This window comes from Pieris napi, chromosome 12 (assembly GCF_905475465.1).
Source record: "Pieris napi chromosome 12, ilPieNapi1.2, whole genome shotgun sequence".
NCBI classification, from domain to species: domain Eukaryota; kingdom Metazoa; phylum Arthropoda; class Insecta; order Lepidoptera; family Pieridae; genus Pieris; species Pieris napi.
In genome coordinates, this window is record NC_062245.1 from 4697568 (window position 1) to 4716183 (window position 18616).

General features: G+C 33.1%; 2 protein-coding genes across 2 annotated transcripts; both read left to right on the plus strand.

Moving 5' to 3' along the window:
- Positions 1 to 3889: 3889 nt before the first annotated feature.
- On the plus strand, positions 3890 to 6433 carry LOC125054685. The gene is made up of 2 exons (XM_047656700.1): positions 3890 to 4396; positions 5863 to 6433. Exons 1-2 carry the CDS (start codon positions 3913 to 3915, stop codon positions 6111 to 6113), a joined length of 735 nt encoding a protein of 244 aa, XP_047512656.1. The 5' UTR covers positions 3890 to 3912; the 3' UTR covers positions 6114 to 6433.
- Positions 6434 to 9278: 2845 nt separating this feature from the next.
- Positions 9279 to 10874, plus strand: LOC125054798. Its single transcript, XM_047656903.1, has 2 exons — positions 9279 to 9864; positions 10353 to 10874. The coding sequence occupies exons 1-2, from the start codon at positions 9321 to 9323 to the stop codon at positions 10634 to 10636; spliced, it is 828 nt and encodes a 275-aa protein (XP_047512859.1). The 5' UTR covers positions 9279 to 9320; the 3' UTR covers positions 10637 to 10874.
- Positions 10875 to 18616: the final 7742 nt, after the last annotated feature.

Below are 18616 nucleotides of genomic sequence, written 5' to 3' on the forward strand. Positions count from 1 at the left end.
TATTTTGAAGCGACGTTAGTCTTCAAGTAGATTACAGGGTGCCTAATCGTATATGTATTAGAAAGTATTTCAAATAATTTCATTTTCTATCACGTCGTTTAACCGCACTGTCAAAAATTTCACCTGAACAAAACATGTGTAATTATAGAGAATTCAATTCGTTCCGGTGACAAATCACGTGGTGATTCGTTGCCAGAAAGCGAGACAACTAAGTTAAGTGCTTTCTGTTTCTGAGATATAATTTAGACACTCAAATATTTACTAGGCAATATTACTGGACGAAACTGGTTCTGGGTTTGTCAAGCAAACCCAAGCATTAAGTATAAGTTGAGGTGTGACTAAGTTCTAAGCATGTCTCCCGTATGTCAATCTTGAGAATGTCAAAGAGGTCTTCATCTAGCCCAGACCTCAACCCTTTAGACTTCAAATTATGGTCAGTTACAGCAGTGTTGACCTAGTGGCTTCAGCGATCGACTCTCATACCTGAGGTCGTAGGTTCGATCCCCGGGTATGCACCAATGGACTTTCTTTCTATGTGCGCATTTGACATTTGCTCGAACGGTGAAGGAAAACATCGTGAGGAAACCGACGTGTCTTAGACCCAAAAAGTCGACGGCGTGTGGCAGGCACTGAAGGCTGATCACCTCTTGCCTATTAGATTTAAAAATGATCATGAAATAGATTCAGAAATCTGAGGCCAAGACCTAAAGAGGTTGTAGCGCCACTGATTTTTTTTTAAAGAGCACATGGCCTGCTCTAAAAAATTAGTCTCTTTAATAAATTTTGTAGCAAGCAGTGGTGAAGTTTCCCTTGGAAACAGTGCGTAAATCCACAGATTCGTGGCCAAACAGATTAAAGGCACGTATAAAAGCCAAAAGTGGGCATTTCGAATAGAATATTTTTTTTATTTTTTGCTGAGACTTTAATAAATATGTAGGTATAATTTTTTTATAATATTACATTACTTAAAAAAAGTGCATTTTCATTTGTAACAGAAATTATGGCTGCACTAAGTAGTATATTTTTCTATATAACTCGATGGGCGCTCTAAATAATATTGCATTTGCTAAAAATAAAAATAATAAAGTGCTACAAGAAGGCTTTCTTTATTGTTTTTTTTTATGGTAATATGTTATGTTTTTAGATAAGTTTTTGTTTTTATATAAAAAATGTCTTTATTCATTTTAAGTAAATATGCATTACAATGTGTAAGATTTGGGAACCCTTTTAAGTAAAAAATACCTGTGTCAGGGTTCCCAGCTCTTCCATAACAAACTTAAATATAGATTCCTTAAAATATATCTAATTACATCTTTTATTATTAATATTATTTTTTATTGCATTAGTATTAAGTTATTGTAAGATTAGAAAATAAGAAAATAAATAAATATGTTTAATGTTTAATTTTGTAATTATGTATATAAGGCATAACGGATTGTATGGCATATATTTCTGCTATCCTTATTCTGGTATAACTACCTAGTATAACTACCTAGGGACTGACTACCTAGGGACTGACCCAGGAAATAGAGCCGTGTTGACCTAGTGGCTTCAGCGTGCGGCACTCCACCTTGAGGCTGTATTTTCGAAACACAGTTTACATGGAAGTTCAATGAAAGATAGTATGGACATGTCACGTCATGCCCTAGACCCAAAAATCGACTTCTGGCGCATAAGGCTGATCACCTATTAAGAAAGAAAAAGATACAACAATCTGAGGCTTTGTAAAGCAATGTAAAGAAACCTACATAATTACAGCCTACACTTTTTTTCCATGGAAATGACTATTCCATATATTTTTCCATGGAAAGAACTATTTGTGTATTAACTAAACTGTGTCCAGTTTGTGTTTCCACCACGCCAACTTCTTTCTATTTAGGATCATGTATAGAATAAATAAATAAAAAATAAAAAAACTAATAGTTATAAGAAATAATAGCGAAATAAAAAGACCTTTGCACTTTATAGTCACGATATAAGCGATACTATTAAAGATTATCAAAATACCGTCATATATGTCTGATTGTCATTTAAATTTTAAAAATTATTTTATTTTATTACACAATTTAAGTGAATGTTGTAATGATTTAATGAGAAATAAATATCTTAAATCGTTGACGAGTTTCGTATCTTAACGAAAGTATTTTTACTCATATTAGTATTTAATGTTCAAAATTCGATTTCAAACTTTCCTCTGTGAAATGGATTTATCTTGCCACTAGGTGTAATTTCAATATGTTTAAACAACAAGCATAAAAAATCATAAATAACTTATTTGCTATGAATGTAAAGCACCAAAACTCATATTCGAGTTGTCATTAGTATTGTTACACATTTCAAGGCAAGTTCACTTGTATGGCCCAAAATAAATTATGGTTGATATTACATATATTAGTAATAAGAAACGTTATAAGATCCAGGAAAGGAATTTATTGAATATTAATATTTTATGCGATATAAATTCCTTTTAACAAAAATGTAACCGACTTTAAAATGCATTAAAAAGTATTCAATAACAATCTTTAGTATTTTAATGAGAATGAAATTCATAAGTTAGACAATAATAATTCTTCCGAATGATCATTTAAGCAAATTTAATTATGTAAAGAGGTTCATAAAAAAGTAAAAGTATCCTCTCGGTGATTTTTGGATCTCGGTGCTACTTGTTTTGTGGTCAATAACATCTCTAGTCTAATTAGTATTTTAACACGCCAGAAGATTCGTGTTTTTGCTTGACCAATCAAAATTTAACAAAACGTGTTCTTAGATTTCGTCGATGCGCGTATTGACGTCGTCGTTTTTATGAACATGCGCGAACTTTCAGTTGTAAAGTGTTACTTGCCTATTTAATATGCATCAAATGCGACCTGTTAAGATAGCGAGCACGACAATTGTACGACTTCTGCTTGAACGAAATGCACTGCATGAAATAACCTAAAACTTCTTCATAGATCCTGGATTTTAAATCCACTCGAGCTATTTGTATGAACAGCTTTTGGCCCAAATCCTGAAACTAAAAAGGTACGGTTAATGATATTTTACTTTGCTTTACTACAACGTATATCATCATATATCATCGATGTAGAATATTCTGTTGGAGTTTATTTTTCAAAGTACCTTCTTAATAACAGTGTTGTGTTTCGGTGACATTTACACATCCATGAATTTTATTTACTTACAAGTATTATAGTTATAATATAGATAAGCAAGTTTGTAAGCATTTTCACTGTTTATTTGGTTAAATGGCATAGGCCCTTAGATATATTGCAACAGAATATTATGATTTAGTTATAACAACGATTTTCGAGGCCTGAGTATGGTAAGATATTAACAAAACTAAATTAATACATATTGATAAATAAATATACCATTCATAAGACATATATAATTGACGTAAAAAACGCTTCTTGAGTTCTGATTTCTGCATCTGTTCTTCGTATACAGAGTAAGTGTTCCTAGGTAATTAGACTATTTTGTCAGAAATAAAAAAGCGTATAGGTACGTGATGATTCATATATGTCTAAATTTTTGTTTAAATTGATCATATTCCGAATGAGCATATAACATTGTATTTATTTAATACAATGCGAGTAGTAATTTTTTTTTAAAGTACTACAAAACATCTGATATTATACGAATGATTTTATAAAAATTGAAATATCAAAAATAAACGTCCATCAATTTCCTTCACCACGCTATCTGCTTCAAATAATAAACCGAAAGATTTGAATCTTGATCTTAATTTCGCCTTTACCCCTTTAGATATTAAACTTATATTTGCGTACACCAGAGTCGCAATCAGCCTTCTATGAAAATAATGGTGTACTAATAATGCTATGTGTCTATAAAAGGAGAGTGTACTTCATTCGTTTATCAAAGTGTAACCGCGGAGCTTTCGTTACAGACGTTAAAATGTATTACTTATGTCTTTTATTAACTGTGGCATACGCACTGCCAACGGAAAAGGCAGAGCCAATAGAAGCAGCAGCACGTGCCATGGGCAAAGATTGCTCCAACGGGATCTTCAGCCCTACATGTCTGAAAATAGAGGCCATATCGCTTTTGGAGAAGTTAAGTTCCAGGGAAGAACTACAGTTGCTTCCAGGCGTCAGTGTTGTGAAAGAAGAAAAAGAGAACAGCAGCAAGGCTGATGAGTTTGCAGCGGAATTAGCCAGAGCTTTGCCATCAAAACCTGATGAGAGGCTGGATAAATTCCTTCTTTATAGATTAGGAACCTATTTGGATACCCACTCAGTGAAGCTCAGGTTATTGGATGATGCTGTTTCTGAGGATGCGAGAGCTTTGATTAGTGAAGGAAGAGGGAAGGGCGGTGGTTTTGGTGGTGGTAAGAAGGGTGGCATGGGAGGACTAATGGCTGCTGGGCTTATGATGAAAGGTAAGTCAGAAACGGACATTTTATTATCAAGTCAACAGTGGAATGAAAACTGTTTACGATTATTTACTTGAAAGTTTATACCTGGACTATACATTATTGTTTTTTGATAAAGATGAGTTAATGAGCGAATGAAAAGCTAAGCTGCCAATAAGAACGTCTCACATACAATTTTCTCTTAATTTTTTTTCATGGGATTTTTCGTTGTTAAAATCGTTTGAGAGAATTTTTTGTCTTAACCTGAAGAACGCATTCTTAATTAAGTTTGGTATATGTACCGCTATATTTTGTAGTAGTACATGATTATGAAAACCTCCTAAAAGCTGTTTGATTGATATACCCTATATCAATTACGTAAATTTTGGCACAGGACCATTTTTAATTATTGTAATATAGAACATATTGTTAGTGTTCTTGACCTTATGGCGTGAATTTTGACGTAATGACGTTTATATTTTTTTTGTTTAAAGACAATTCACACCAATTGACAGAGTCCCATGCTAAGCTGGTGAAGCTTGTGTTATGGGTACTAGGCAACGGATATACATACATATTATAGATAGATAGACATATAAATACATATTTAAACACCCAAGACCTAAGCACAACACCAAATGCTCATCACATCGATGTTCGTCTCAGCCGGGGATCGAACCCGGGACCCATGGATTCGCAGTCAGGGGTACTAACCACTAGACCAATGAGTCGTCAATAATATACACATACCCGTTATCCCTGAGGCATGAGACCAATAAGTCTAGCATTCTACATAGGCAAGATGTTATTTATGCCTTCTAACCCGAAAAAAGGCTTCGTCCGAAACCAGCCCACAACATTATCTATGGAAATGATCTACAGATTGCCATAAAAATAAAACTATAATGCTAATGTACTGACATGTTTTGTTAATAATAGATTGTTTGTGAAGCAGAGCGTAAAATGATAGCAGAAAGTGTCGTTTGATTACACCCTTGTCGCTGATAGTTTTCTTTAGATAGTTCTACTGATTATGATACATCGTGCACCATTTAAATACGACGGGCAATTATCCGTCTCTATGTCTGCTCAAAATAACTATATTTCTCTTCGATGTTTCCCATTGTATACTGTAACGTTGAGAATCTAAGTCACAGACTGTTTTTTGTTTGTTTCCTTATCTACTGTATATTTTTATTTCGTTACATCATTAAACTATGTTTATAGGCATGGTCAAATTCATCCAAAAAAGGCGGTATTGAAATAATCAAAGACCATTTTACTATAAAATTGAAACATACATGACATATTTAATTGTAATAAAATTACAATTAAATACAACACACTGCAAAAACGCTGTTGTCATTTAAAATGCATCTTCATAGTACCATAGTAGTATACTACTTTCACACCACTAGGTGTGAAAGGCATACTAAAAAATAGCATTAAACGTCGATACAATTTACTTTTATTAAATTTTCTTCCCTTTTCAGGTACTCTAATGTCAATGGGTATGGGGGCACTCGCCCTTTTAGCGGGAAAAGCGCTGATGACAGCGCTTATGTCACTGGTACTGTCAGCTGTCATCGGTCTCAAGTCTCTGACATCGGGCGGGAAATCAACCACATACGAAATAGTATCTAAGCCTGTATATTCACACTCACATTCACATTCCACGGCACATGAGGATGCGGGGAGCTATGGACACTCCGGGTATGGTAGGAGCATAAATGCAAGACGTTGAAAACTGTTAATAATTTAGTTTTTTCAACGTTTCTTTGAAAATCCAGCTAATATTAAGTTTAATTTATTTATTTATGAATCCACGATGTCTTTTTGTAAGCAAACGTAAGTTATTTTTCTTTGAATTAAATATTTGACAAAGAAAAGTCTCATCTCATATGTTGCAGGATTATATTATCAAAGCAATTTTGGATGGATGAGGTATGATTGTAAACAATGCATTTATTGAAAACGTTTATAAGTAGCATATTTAAGAACATTATTTATTCGTAGTATTTATAGAAACCACTCAGTATTGTGTATTTATAAAAAAATATTAGTTCTATCACATCAGTATTATACACTAAAATTATATTATACCATTGCAGTTATCGAATATATTTTTATTTATTTATATATTTTACATATTAAAGAGAATATACAGTGATAAATAAGTACAAATCATGTCAGTATTATTTATAAATATGTGTATTATGTAAATAGTGTTTTACGAATATTTATACGATTGTATACTATTTTATTAAGTTCTATGTATTATATCTGTGATTTGTTATGTGCTGTCAATATAAACCCTTGCATTATTTAAATAAAATAAATATAATGTGTGCAACTGATGGTATTTTGACTCCTTATTTTGTCTTATTTCTTCGAACTACTTGTAGATAAACTTGTACTTTTAATAAAATTTTCTACAAGAACTGTGTGGCCACTATGACTTACCACCATATAAAGAATAAGAATATATAATATATGACTCCCATTTTTATTTATCTATTCCATGGCAATGGGTTTTCTCAACTGGAAGTTTACCCAGTCCTACGGTCTATAACCACAGAAATAAAAGTAGTTTCGTATACAAGGCACGATGCGCTTATATTAAAATTGTTGAGACAAACAGATTCGTAATAGTGTGACGTATTATTCGGACTCCAAGCACACCTTAATTCGTTAAGATATGAAGTAGACAATATTATGTTCAAATACAAGTCTTCTTTAAAGAAAGCTTTAAATAAAGAATAGATTAATAGCTAATGTACTTACTGCTCTACTTCCGTTTGTTTAATTTAATATTTTTAAGTCAAGGAGTATTTTCTGAGTAAGTGAGACTTAATGGTGTACATGCAATACAAAATACATGTCAATGCATAAGATGCAAAATCTTATTTAATACTAATATTTTTATTTAAAAATACCTTCACTTAACTATTGTTATTTGTAGTTTTAAAGTGTAGTGTTGGCAAATACATGTCAATGCATAAGATGAAAGATCTTATTAAATACTAATATTTTTATTTAAAATACCTTGATTTAACTAGAGTTATAAGCAGTTATTAAAGTGTAGTGTTGGCCTAGTAGCCTGAGCGTGCGACTCTCATTCAAATTCAAAATAATTTATTCATTAAGGTAACACAATATACACTTATGAACGTCAATAAAGAAATACATATTAAATGCTAAATGCTAATTATACATTCACTGCCAGTTCTAAATCAACGGCGTAGAACGGACGAGAAGAACTGGCAATAGACTCTTCGCCACTCTTTTTAATTCCCCAGTTTTTTGTTTTACAAAAAGTATGTGAGGAGCTCCAACCAATTCCTAAGGTTGTAGGTTCGATTCGCGGCTGTGCAATCTTTGCTCGTGTTTATCCGCTGCTCTTCAGGCATAGCCGCTGTGATTGTTCGCGGCCTGCTGCAGGACGGCACTGGGGCGGGTGTATAGCCCTTGGTGTGGTGAAGACTTTCTTTAAGTAATCATTAAACACTCGCTCGTACGGTGGAGGAAACATCATGACGAACAAATCTACAGCGTGTATCAGGCTGATCGTCAACTTGAAAACAGAAAAAGAATCATCACGAAACAGTCTATAATCTGTATAGTCTATAGTCTAGAAGTAATAATTATGATTATTTATTAGAAAAGCATAAGTAGCTTTCCCAGCAGTTCAAATATTTGTAAGGCTATTCGAAAAATAAATATATAAGTAAGAAATTAATAAAAAGCATACAAAATTTACTTTTAATTCATGAACTTCACAGTAGATAATTAAAATCAAATTTAACAGTTAGTATAAGTTGGAAAAGAATATTTTAATTGCAACTGAATAGGAAATATATAGGTAATTCACAAATAATCATATAGGTAGAATAACTCTATTTATTCGCTTTGCTTAACATGATGACGATATTCATGTATGTGCACACGGGCGTTCGACAAGGCTGTTTACTCACGCCACTACTTTTCCTGGTTGTACTCGACGGGATTATGCATCGCACACATGAGAACAAGCGCCGCGTAATAGAGTGGGGTTTAACCAACATCTTAGAAGATTTGGATTGTGCCGATGACCTATGTCTGCTGAGTCACTCGCACCACGATATGCAATCCAAGTTGGATGACCTAGAACGCGTGGCGGGATCTGCGGGACTTAAAATCAACAGCAATAAACTAAAGAAATTTCCGTCCCACGGAAACCTGGCCTCGTACTGTTGTAGAAAAGGCGAAGAGAGCTGGAAAGACTTGGAGCCAGGTGAAACACGAGGCTCAAGACCGAACGCGATGGAGACTCTGTGGATTCTGCCCCATCTAGGGGTTATATGACATTAAGGCATTCGCTCAGCTTGAATACAAGTTAAACTCTTGTTATTCATTAGTAATTTGAATAGTGCAGAAAAATAATTAAAACATGGTGTTACAAGATATACATATAAATATTCTACCATAGTTAATATGCTAATTGACAATGCATTTGAATATCGCTTTGTAGTAGTTACAGTTTGAATTTTGTCGTTTTGCATAGACAACGTATTATCATTGGTAAAAAAGTTGTCAAGTCCGACGTCCTAGTGGAACCAAAAAACTATGTATAATTTGTGTTTACACCAAACTTCTATTAAATAAGAAATTAATAATAAGAAATTGCATAGGCATTGTTACCAGCGAACTTATAGATAACAACAACAATAAAGCTTAATTATTATTTTCCAATATTACCAAAAATTAAGAGAAAACCTCTCTAAAACCGATCGGAAGTTGATTATTTGAAAGTAGAATCATTTCTCCGTAACAATACTTGCTCTTTTTAGTAACGACATTGCTTTTTTATCACTTAGTTTAAAGTATAAAATAAACGGTGATTGTATCGCTATTATCAGTTTCATCGTAACCAACGCAATGAATTTGAACCTTTAAGAAAAGTGAAGTGAAAATGTTTCGTAAAAGTGTATTTGCTCTCGCTCTTGTGTTATTTGCATCAGCTGAAGTGGCTATAGATGAACCCAAACTACATCATGATGAAGTTATTGAAGTGAAAAACTTTTCCAGTACGGTAAGAACAGGACGTGCTCTACACAAAGAATGCAACGGGAGTCTGAACGCTAAGTGCCTCAAAATACACGTTTTATCCTTTCTAGAGGATTTGGGCTCTCGCGATGAGCTAAATCTTCTCCCTGGATTAAGCATTGTCAAAGAAGATAAAGCCAACAGCAGCTCTGCGGAAGAAATGGCAGCTGAAATATCACGACAATTTCCTGGAAAACCTGAGGAAAAGTTGAACAGATTCATTTTATACAGATTACAAAGTTATTTAGATAACCATTCGTTAAGGTACAGGTTATTGGATCCAAAGACTACAAAGGATGCATTAAATATGGTTAATACAGAGGGTACCGGGAGGGGTAAGGGCGGTGGAGGATTGGGGGGAGGAAAGGGAGGGGGTGGAGCACTCTTAGCGGCAGCTTTGATGATGAAAGGTGAGAACTTTATATAATGTAAAGCCAAAAAGGACCTGCTTGTTGCAACTACTTCCATAGCATATTTTCTTAATTTATTAACTTTAAAGTCTAATATTCTCTAATATGCGCAGATGCAGATATGCATCTGTAATATAAGTTTTACAACGCTCACTGTGATACGTTAAAAGTTTTATTTGATAATACATAGTTTGATTATTCTTGTTGCCGAATATGGTTTGGATGTAATTATTAACGAAAAGACTTTATGATAAGAAAATTCAATACAATTGGAACACATTTTAAGTATATAGAAGCTATGTAAAAATGGTTTAATTACGTACATATTTATGATGACTTTAAAATATCGATATAAATCAATGTTGTTCAGTAACATTAACCTCGTATCTTTAGATTAGAAAATCCTGCACGTTATAAATATAAACACACTACATACTAACAGTAACGATACCAATGTATGATTAACTAAATTAATTATTCTTTGTCAGGTACCCTTGCCGCGGCTGCTCTCGGCGCCCTGGCTTTACTTGCCGGCAAAGCCTTAATGACAGCTCTTATGTCTCTCCTCCTATCAGCTCTTGTAGGTCTTAAGGGTGGAGGCGGTGGTAAATCTACTACATATGAGATCATCACTAAACCGGAAGTATCCCATCATCATTCCCACAGCCATGAAGAACACCACGAAAATGAACATGGCCATCATGGTGGCTACAAACGAGCTTATGACATGAATTATAATAGCTATATGCCATATGATGGTGCAACGAGCTAAAGGTATCAGACCTTTTATCAAATTATTGTAAGTTGTATGCCTTAATACGCGCCTGCTTCTTTATATACATTCAATAGTAAGAACAAATTGCGTATACTTTTTGCTATGAATAACTGATTCACACATACCCACAAATCTTTTATATTTGTTCTACGGTTTAACCTAATAAAATCAAACATGTTATCTCACAGAGTAATAAACTTTAGTACAAAAAATGTTGCGTAAAATTAAATAAATGGCGACAAAAGGTCCTGCATTTGCTCTTAAATCACACCAGGCGCTTACAATTTTAACTTAAAATACATTTGCATTTCTACGTATAACTAAAAAACTAAATTTTTATACTACGTGCTTTCGACTTAGGATTAAGGAAATAATTTATTACCTTTATTTAAGCTTATTTATTATAGTTATAAGGTGGAACTTTATAATATTTTACTTGTTGTAGTTAACTTAGGTTTTTTCTTTTATATATATTTATTTATAATTCATTTCCCGAAGCTATTATTGTGAATAATAACTTCGGACGATGAATGATTTAATACGTCAATTAATTTGTGTTTGTCCAAAACCCCATTAGTGAGTACGGGAGTATAAATATCGCTATTACCCCACCTATACTGTAAAACATATTAAATTATTACAAATCATTGATCACCATTGCAATTTCATATATATTTGTTATTTTGTCAAAAATATATTAAAGCTACAAATTTATTACAGAAAATTAATATATTAAAATAATAAAATATTTATATATTAAATATTATATTAAACAGTACACATTACGGCTTATTTTAAGCATTATCTTGAGAAGCAGTATGTAAAACTGTGATATCTTACACATTGTATTTTGGAATGATTCTGTACCAAAAATATTTAATTAATAAAAAATATGTCATATAATAATTGAATTTTATTTTTGCACTTGTGGTTGTGCCTATTACAGAAGATCACGCACATCTATATTGAATATTGGTAACATACTTCACGCAAGATGTGTGTAATGAATGTTGGTAACATACTTCACGCATTTTACGCTGAATTATATTTGAATCTTATCCGAAGTTGGCTCATCCGTTGTTTATAAGTACCTACATACTTTATGCAACTACAGTATTAATTTTAATTGTTACTATACTTTGATCTACAAACCGCTCCAATCTTTATAAATTTCCTAGCTAGCAATTCGCCAAGAATCCTTAAACAGTCAATAATATTTATGGATTGATACCAAATAAGATATTTTTGTACTTTGCTACTAAGTGTACTGTGGAGATTCGTAATGAGAGCAGAATTGGCCTAGTGGCTGGAGCGATAATCTCGTAGTAGTAAGTAAGCCGTGCGAGTCACGGCTGGTGCCAATGGACTTTTCTGTCTTCTCATCATATAATTTAACAATACATAACCAAGGGTTGTAGCATCACTAGATTTTTCGCCGATTCGTAATTACAAGATCATTGGAAGGTTTCTAAGATTGTGTGAAGAGATAAGAGTATGAGTATGAAAAGCGTTCTTTATCAATGTTATCGTATTTGGAGAATCAAAATACAATATTTTAGTAGTTAACTAGTATCGCATTTCTTCCTCATAATGTTGATTTATTTCTAAATACGGTACTTCACTTCAGGCCATGACTTGCAAATGTATAAAGCGCAAATTCGGCCCCATATTGAGTACTGTTCTCACCTCTGAGCGGGAGCTCCTCAGTACCAGCTCCTTCCATTTGACCGTATTCAACGAAGAGCGGATCGAATCGTCGACGACCAATTCCATTCCGATCGGCTTGATCCGTTGGCGTTGCGTAGATATAGATTGCGTATTTAGATGTGGGGTCTCTTTGCATATTTAACCTCATTTACAATGGAGAGTGTTCAGAAGAGTTGTTAGGATTGTTGTTGACCTGCAGCTGAGCTTCATCACCGGACGTCGAGTACCTCGTTCTAACGTTCGAACTGAGCGTTTTTTTAAGGCAGTTTTTGCCGCGCACCACCACTATGTGGAACCAGCTGCCCACTGAAGTACTTACGAACCAATTCGACTTAGGTTCCTTCAATAAAAGAGCGTACCAATTCTTAAAACGCCGGCAACGCACTCGCAAGCCCTCTGGTAGTACTCTGGTCACTACCAGAGTTTAGTCCGTTCCCCCTGTTCTTAAAAAAAACTAAATAGTATTGTGTTTTTTATTATATGTACAATGCCTATACATAAATTAACTTTAAACGTTATATGCGTTGTAACGGGTATATGCGTTACAACACTAGATAAGTATTTAATTAAGCACTTGAAGTATGTACCCAAGAAAAGCAATTTTTAAGGACATTACAATAGAAGTCAAAATATTACTTTTCTAGCAACCTGTCGTGAAGTCGCTCAGCTGGATTTTTTTAAAATAATTTGAAAATAATATAGCCTCTGTTCCTGGAAATGGTGAAAGAATTTTTCAAACCTTATTTAATTTATTCATTATGAACATACAAAATACTAACAATATACGACAATGTATAAATTAAGATCCGGTTTACCTTAGAACACACTGTATAGACACAGTATAAATAAAACCACAGGAAAAATTATAAGTTTTCACCCATAGGCTGTACTTAACCTGGCCTATTAACATTGAATAAATAACAAAAACCTACTGTTCTTTTTCATTTGTTTATTGTCTTCGAGATGGTTGTGACTAAAATACTTGCGGCCATAATAGTTTATCACCTAATTGATAACGTCGTAGGTGATATTGATGGAAATGCAAATGTAGTGAGCGTGGAAAGTATTTTTGATGGAGTTTATTCCGAGTGTTTGTTGAAGTTTTCGTATACATGCCTGCAAAGGAAAACGCTGCTATATTTAAAATCATTAAATAAATTAAGTGAAGTTTCTATCATTGGTGACTATGTTAAGTTTGGTAAGAACTTTTATTTATTAACATGACAGAATGGGACGAAAATTACTAAGCATTTTTATTACTACTTAAAACACGTCCTTTAAGCACTATAATAGATACTGTATCTAAATGATGGTGTGACTTAGCTGCAAGTTTTTATTTAAAGGAAGTATATGATAGCTTTTTGATGATACTAAATTTTAAACTTTAATTAATTATCTAAGTACTTCTTCTTCTTCGACTTCAAGTCTAAGACTTAAAGTCTTAGTCTCAAAAATTTACTTCAATAACTCATGTGTGCATTCAACTGAATACAATTGCTGAAAACCAGTTGATTTTAAATAACAAATGCAATGAAGACATAACAAGTTGCTATATAATTAGCATTCTATAGCGCCAATAAGAATAGTTACAGGACAGGATTGCTGATGTATTTTATTATTTTTTTTAAATATATATTTTTCTCATTACGTTTCCAAATAAACCATATCATTATTTGACATAAATAGTTTCTATGCGCCTTATTTAGTGTTTTATAAGTAATACTTGTTTTATTTATTTTCAGTTAAAATAAATGCTACAGAATCGAAAGAAGACGATATAGAATCAGAAAATTCAGATGAACTTTCAGTGGTTATTGATAAGACCGTGGACAACTTCTTTGAGAATCATCTTATTAGATTCAGTGGCTTGGGGAAAGATGTTTTAGTTCCGAATACTGGTGAGAACTATATTGATTTGATTATGCAAGTTGAATGAATTACTTCGAAATAGTTTCAGTAAAAAAAACATAAAAACGGATTCTGGGAATTTAATACTTGTAAACTCATAGATGCTCTTATTATTTTTTTAAAGTTTACATAACATGTCACCCGGAAAGCGCCTAGAACTTGATTTCCTTGAATTTCTAGCAGCATCTAGCTATTTCGGCCGGGCGCAAATCAGATAGTGAAGACTACAAAATTTTAGATTTAATAAACTTTTCCTTTCTCAAATCTTAATATATATAAATTACGTGTCACGTTGTTTGTCCGCTATGGACTCCTAAACTACCGAACCGATATCAATCAAATTTGCACACCGTGTGTAGTTTGATCCAACTTAAAAGATAGGATAGCTTACATCTCAATTTATACCCACAATATTATTTTGTTGCAAAATATTTGTTTATTATTTGATAGTCACAACTCTAACAGGTTGCACTGTGTTGAAATTACCAACGTTTCACATAAGCTACAATTTAATGGCATAACCACCAAAAAAGCATGGTGGTCCCCATGACTGGTGTTCTCCTACCGTTTCCCTTGAATAGTTTACTACTAAGTAATAAACCAAAAACTTACCACTGCAAGGCTTGGCCGAGTCTGCTAGTATTATATAATTATTAAGTGACTTTTTAAACCCACAGTTGAAAAGTTCGTTGGTAGAAAGAAGCGCAAGGGTGGAGGTGGGGGTGGCCATGGCGATGACGACGGTGGTAAGAAGAAGATGTTCATGATGGCTATGATGTGTATGAAGATGAAAATGATGGTGGTTAGTTATTTTTTGCCAGTTATTTCATATTTATTGTATCATGTTCAGATTCAGTGTACATGGCGTGACCTCACATCAATATTGTATTCATACGAATAGCCAGTATATCAAATCATATTACACATAAAGCCTAGTGTTCTCAAGCGAGCAAGCGAGAGCGCGGAACGAGCGACAAAGAGGCACAATCGGCCTCCGCGTATATATGTAACTTGATCAATTCAATTGTGATTTCCATTTACCTCCTTCTCTATATCCATACAAAATATCCATCAAACAAAAAAAATTTAAATTTTCTTTTGAAAAATGCAACCATTCCATCAGTATTTTCTTATGATGTTGTCACGTTCAACTATCGTCAGTAAACCGACTTTACAGACAACCGATTTTTTTACTGAAGTTTGGTTCTAAAGTTATTTTGCTTTGAGAAATAAATAATTCTTATTTACAGATGGTGCCAGCCATGATGGGTATGATGGGAATGATGTCATTCAAAGGGATGATGTTCAGCATGATGTCGTTCATGGTGTCAAAGGTATTTTTATGGTGCTTTTCAGTAACGTAACATTTTAACATTAAATACCACGTTTATTTGTACGTTAACGTTCAAAATTTATCTAGGGCTCCCTAGTAGGACCCCCGCTATTAACGAATGAGGAGATTGGGGTTAATTTATTTAAACTAGCAAGGCTGCAAAATTGTTGCAGTTGTAATGAGGGGAATGAAGAAGATTTTAAACAACTTACCACTTTATTAAATTTTCAGATGATGCTTCTAATGAAGCTGTTAGAGAAAAAAGGAGGCGGCGGAGGCGGAGGGGCTGGTTGGAATGCTGGCGGTGATGGGGTAATTATAATTAAATTACTTTCACGTTATTTAACTTGTATTTGCCACGGGAAATCATCATATAAATAAGACGTTGTTAACAATTATGACAACGATGTTATTTTAGTGTAAAACATACTATGATATATGGACAAACATAAACCGCGAGTTCTACCGCCTACATTACATATGACCATCGACTATGTAATAAATCAAGCCCGCAAGTAACCCGCACTAAAAAGTTGCCTACATAGGCGAGTCGATGTTCGCCCTATGTTCCTAAAACGCCATAACAAATTGCAAGCGCCTACTGAAATTTTAATACAAAATATATTTTATTAAGTATGTATACTTATATTACAGGGCTGGGCGTCAAGTGGTGGTGGAGGAGCTTGGATGCCTACAGGTAAACCAGTTTCTTCTTTATATTTCAGTCAATTTTATATTTGAACATCTTAGACGATATATCGCTATTCTTTATAAAGGTTAAGATTTCCTATATATATTTTATTAAATATGTAATAGTCAATTGATATCGCAAACTTTAGTGTAGATATTAATGTCTTCTGTAAAGTACTGCTTCAATTTGCTCTATTGTCAATTGTTTCCGCAGCGTAAGCGATATAAAGATTAGTTGGTACATATTTTATCTCTCCTTAGGTAACTCTATCGAAGTTAACAGACCCCTAAATTATTTGAAAATATTCCTTAATATTCTAATGTTAAAATAATTTTTCAAATCGATCTATTGGCTTTGGAGCCTAATTCAATGCAAATAATCAATAAAATCTTTCCTCTTTATAATATATAGTTATAAGTTTAGATAACTCCAAAATCGGTACCGGGACTTCTGCATTATTTTCTGAGAAGATAACTAAATGAATATTAGTTACAACAGTATTGTAACCTTTCACTCATAATAACACACTACTTACTTACTTATTATTTTTTAATAAATTTGTGAATTTATTATATAAAATTTAAATTTATAACTTTATAGGTGCAGACTATGGATCCGGTGGATACGACTCAAATGGACAATGGCAGAGCCGTTCCATTCTTGAAAGGCTGAAGGATGAAAACATTAAGCCTAAAATTCCATTCAAATCTATTCTATATTCAAAAATGGATACGTATAAAAATATAACAGATAAAGCAAAACTAAGGAAAAGGCGTGGTATTATAGACACATTACATAACGCCTACATGTATTGGATTAGCAAAATTATTGGAGGTCGCTATAACCCAAAGTTTAAAGTTGTTAACGGAATAAAATATGTTTATCAACGTACTAGGGTACACAAAAAAGGCCCTAAAGTGGTAAAAAGTCAAAAACCAGTAATCGTTACTGAGGAATTCAATAAAGGAGAGATTGTAGAAGGTCCTGAAGGAAGGATGACGAGGAGAAAGTTTCATAAAATGAAAGAAAACGTTCAAGAGGCTGTAGAAGAAAATCCTTGGGAATGACTATATTACCTAATGAAGTTTTATGTTTTGGAAAACATAGTTGAAACAGACTTTAAATCGTATATATTTTTGTGAGTTTCCGTATATATGATTGTGTAGTTTTAAGTTTGAAAATACTCATATAATGTAGAAATATTTATTACGATACATTGGTTTATTTTCTGAACCCGTGTTTTTGTCCAGAATACTATTGTTAACTTATTCGAGACGCAGATAGTTTAAAAAATCTACATTGCGTGGCAATTATATTGTATTTACAATATTGTATCCGGACTATTAATTAAAAACAAAAGTAACAATCAAAACACTTCCACCTCTAGGTAAATATTTTACCAATAACGTACTAGAAAGTAATTAATTGATTTAGTATATTTAATTAACGATTATTGAACTCTTAATACAGAGATAGCACTACGTTTGCAGTACTTTATTTAAATTCAAATGATAGCCAATTTAATGTTGTAAAGCAGATAAAAAAAAACAATTTTTGTATGGTTTTTAACAAAAAATATGTTAAAAAATAACGTTTAGTCTTACGATCAGTATATTCAATTTTCCATAATACTTGTCATGTCACTTGGGAGATTATTGTCACCGCGTGTGGAGAAAATGGCCAGTATCACAAGCAACTTAGCAGACGTTTATTTTGTGCACCGGTTAAACTAAGATTGTAAGAGAACTGTCAAAACTCAACATAAACCACAACCATACTGTTTACATGAGAATAAAAATTGTAATTAATGAGAGTACAAATAATATCATATATTAAAGATAATTCAGATAAAATGTTACAAATGTGGATTAATTAAACATGTTATTAAGGACATAGTATTTTTTTTATAGAACAGGGGGCAAACGGGCTCACCTGATGGTAAGTGATACCGCCGCCCATAGACAATGTCAATGCCAGAGGGCTCGCGAGAGCGTTGCCGGCCTTTTAAGAATTGGTACGCTCTTTTCTTGAATGATAGTAACATATTTTACATTTAACTAGGTCCGTATTAACCTACAGTAATTGTTATAATATGAGCAAGTTCAATTATATTTAATTCTTCTTGAGTAAAATACCAACATAAGTTTATAAAATTTTACATGCAGTGCTTTTCTCTTAACCGAGCTTTAAACAGGGATTAAAATTAATAGTAAAGCTGCACCGTGTACACGGTCAAAGACCTAGATCTTCACCTTGCTCTTGAACGTTTGGACTGCAGTGATGTTTATAATTTATCGATAATTAAAAGTAAAGAAATTAAAATAGCAAAACAGATTTG

Bases quoted from the DNA above. Each gene is read 5' to 3' on its own strand.
- LOC125054685 (XM_047656700.1), top strand. From the start codon at position 3,913: ATGTATTACTTATGTCTTTTATTAACTGTGGCATACGCACTGCCAACG. The intron at 4,397-5,862 runs GTAAGTCAGAAA...TTCCCTTTTCAG, and splicing joins TGCTGGGCTTATGATGAAAG to GTACTCTAATGTCAATGGGT.
- LOC125054798 (XM_047656903.1), top strand. From the start codon at position 9,321: ATGTTTCGTAAAAGTGTATTTGCTCTCGCTCTTGTGTTATTTGCATCA. The intron at 9,865-10,352 runs GTGAGAACTTTA...ATTCTTTGTCAG, and splicing joins GGCAGCTTTGATGATGAAAG to GTACCCTTGCCGCGGCTGCT.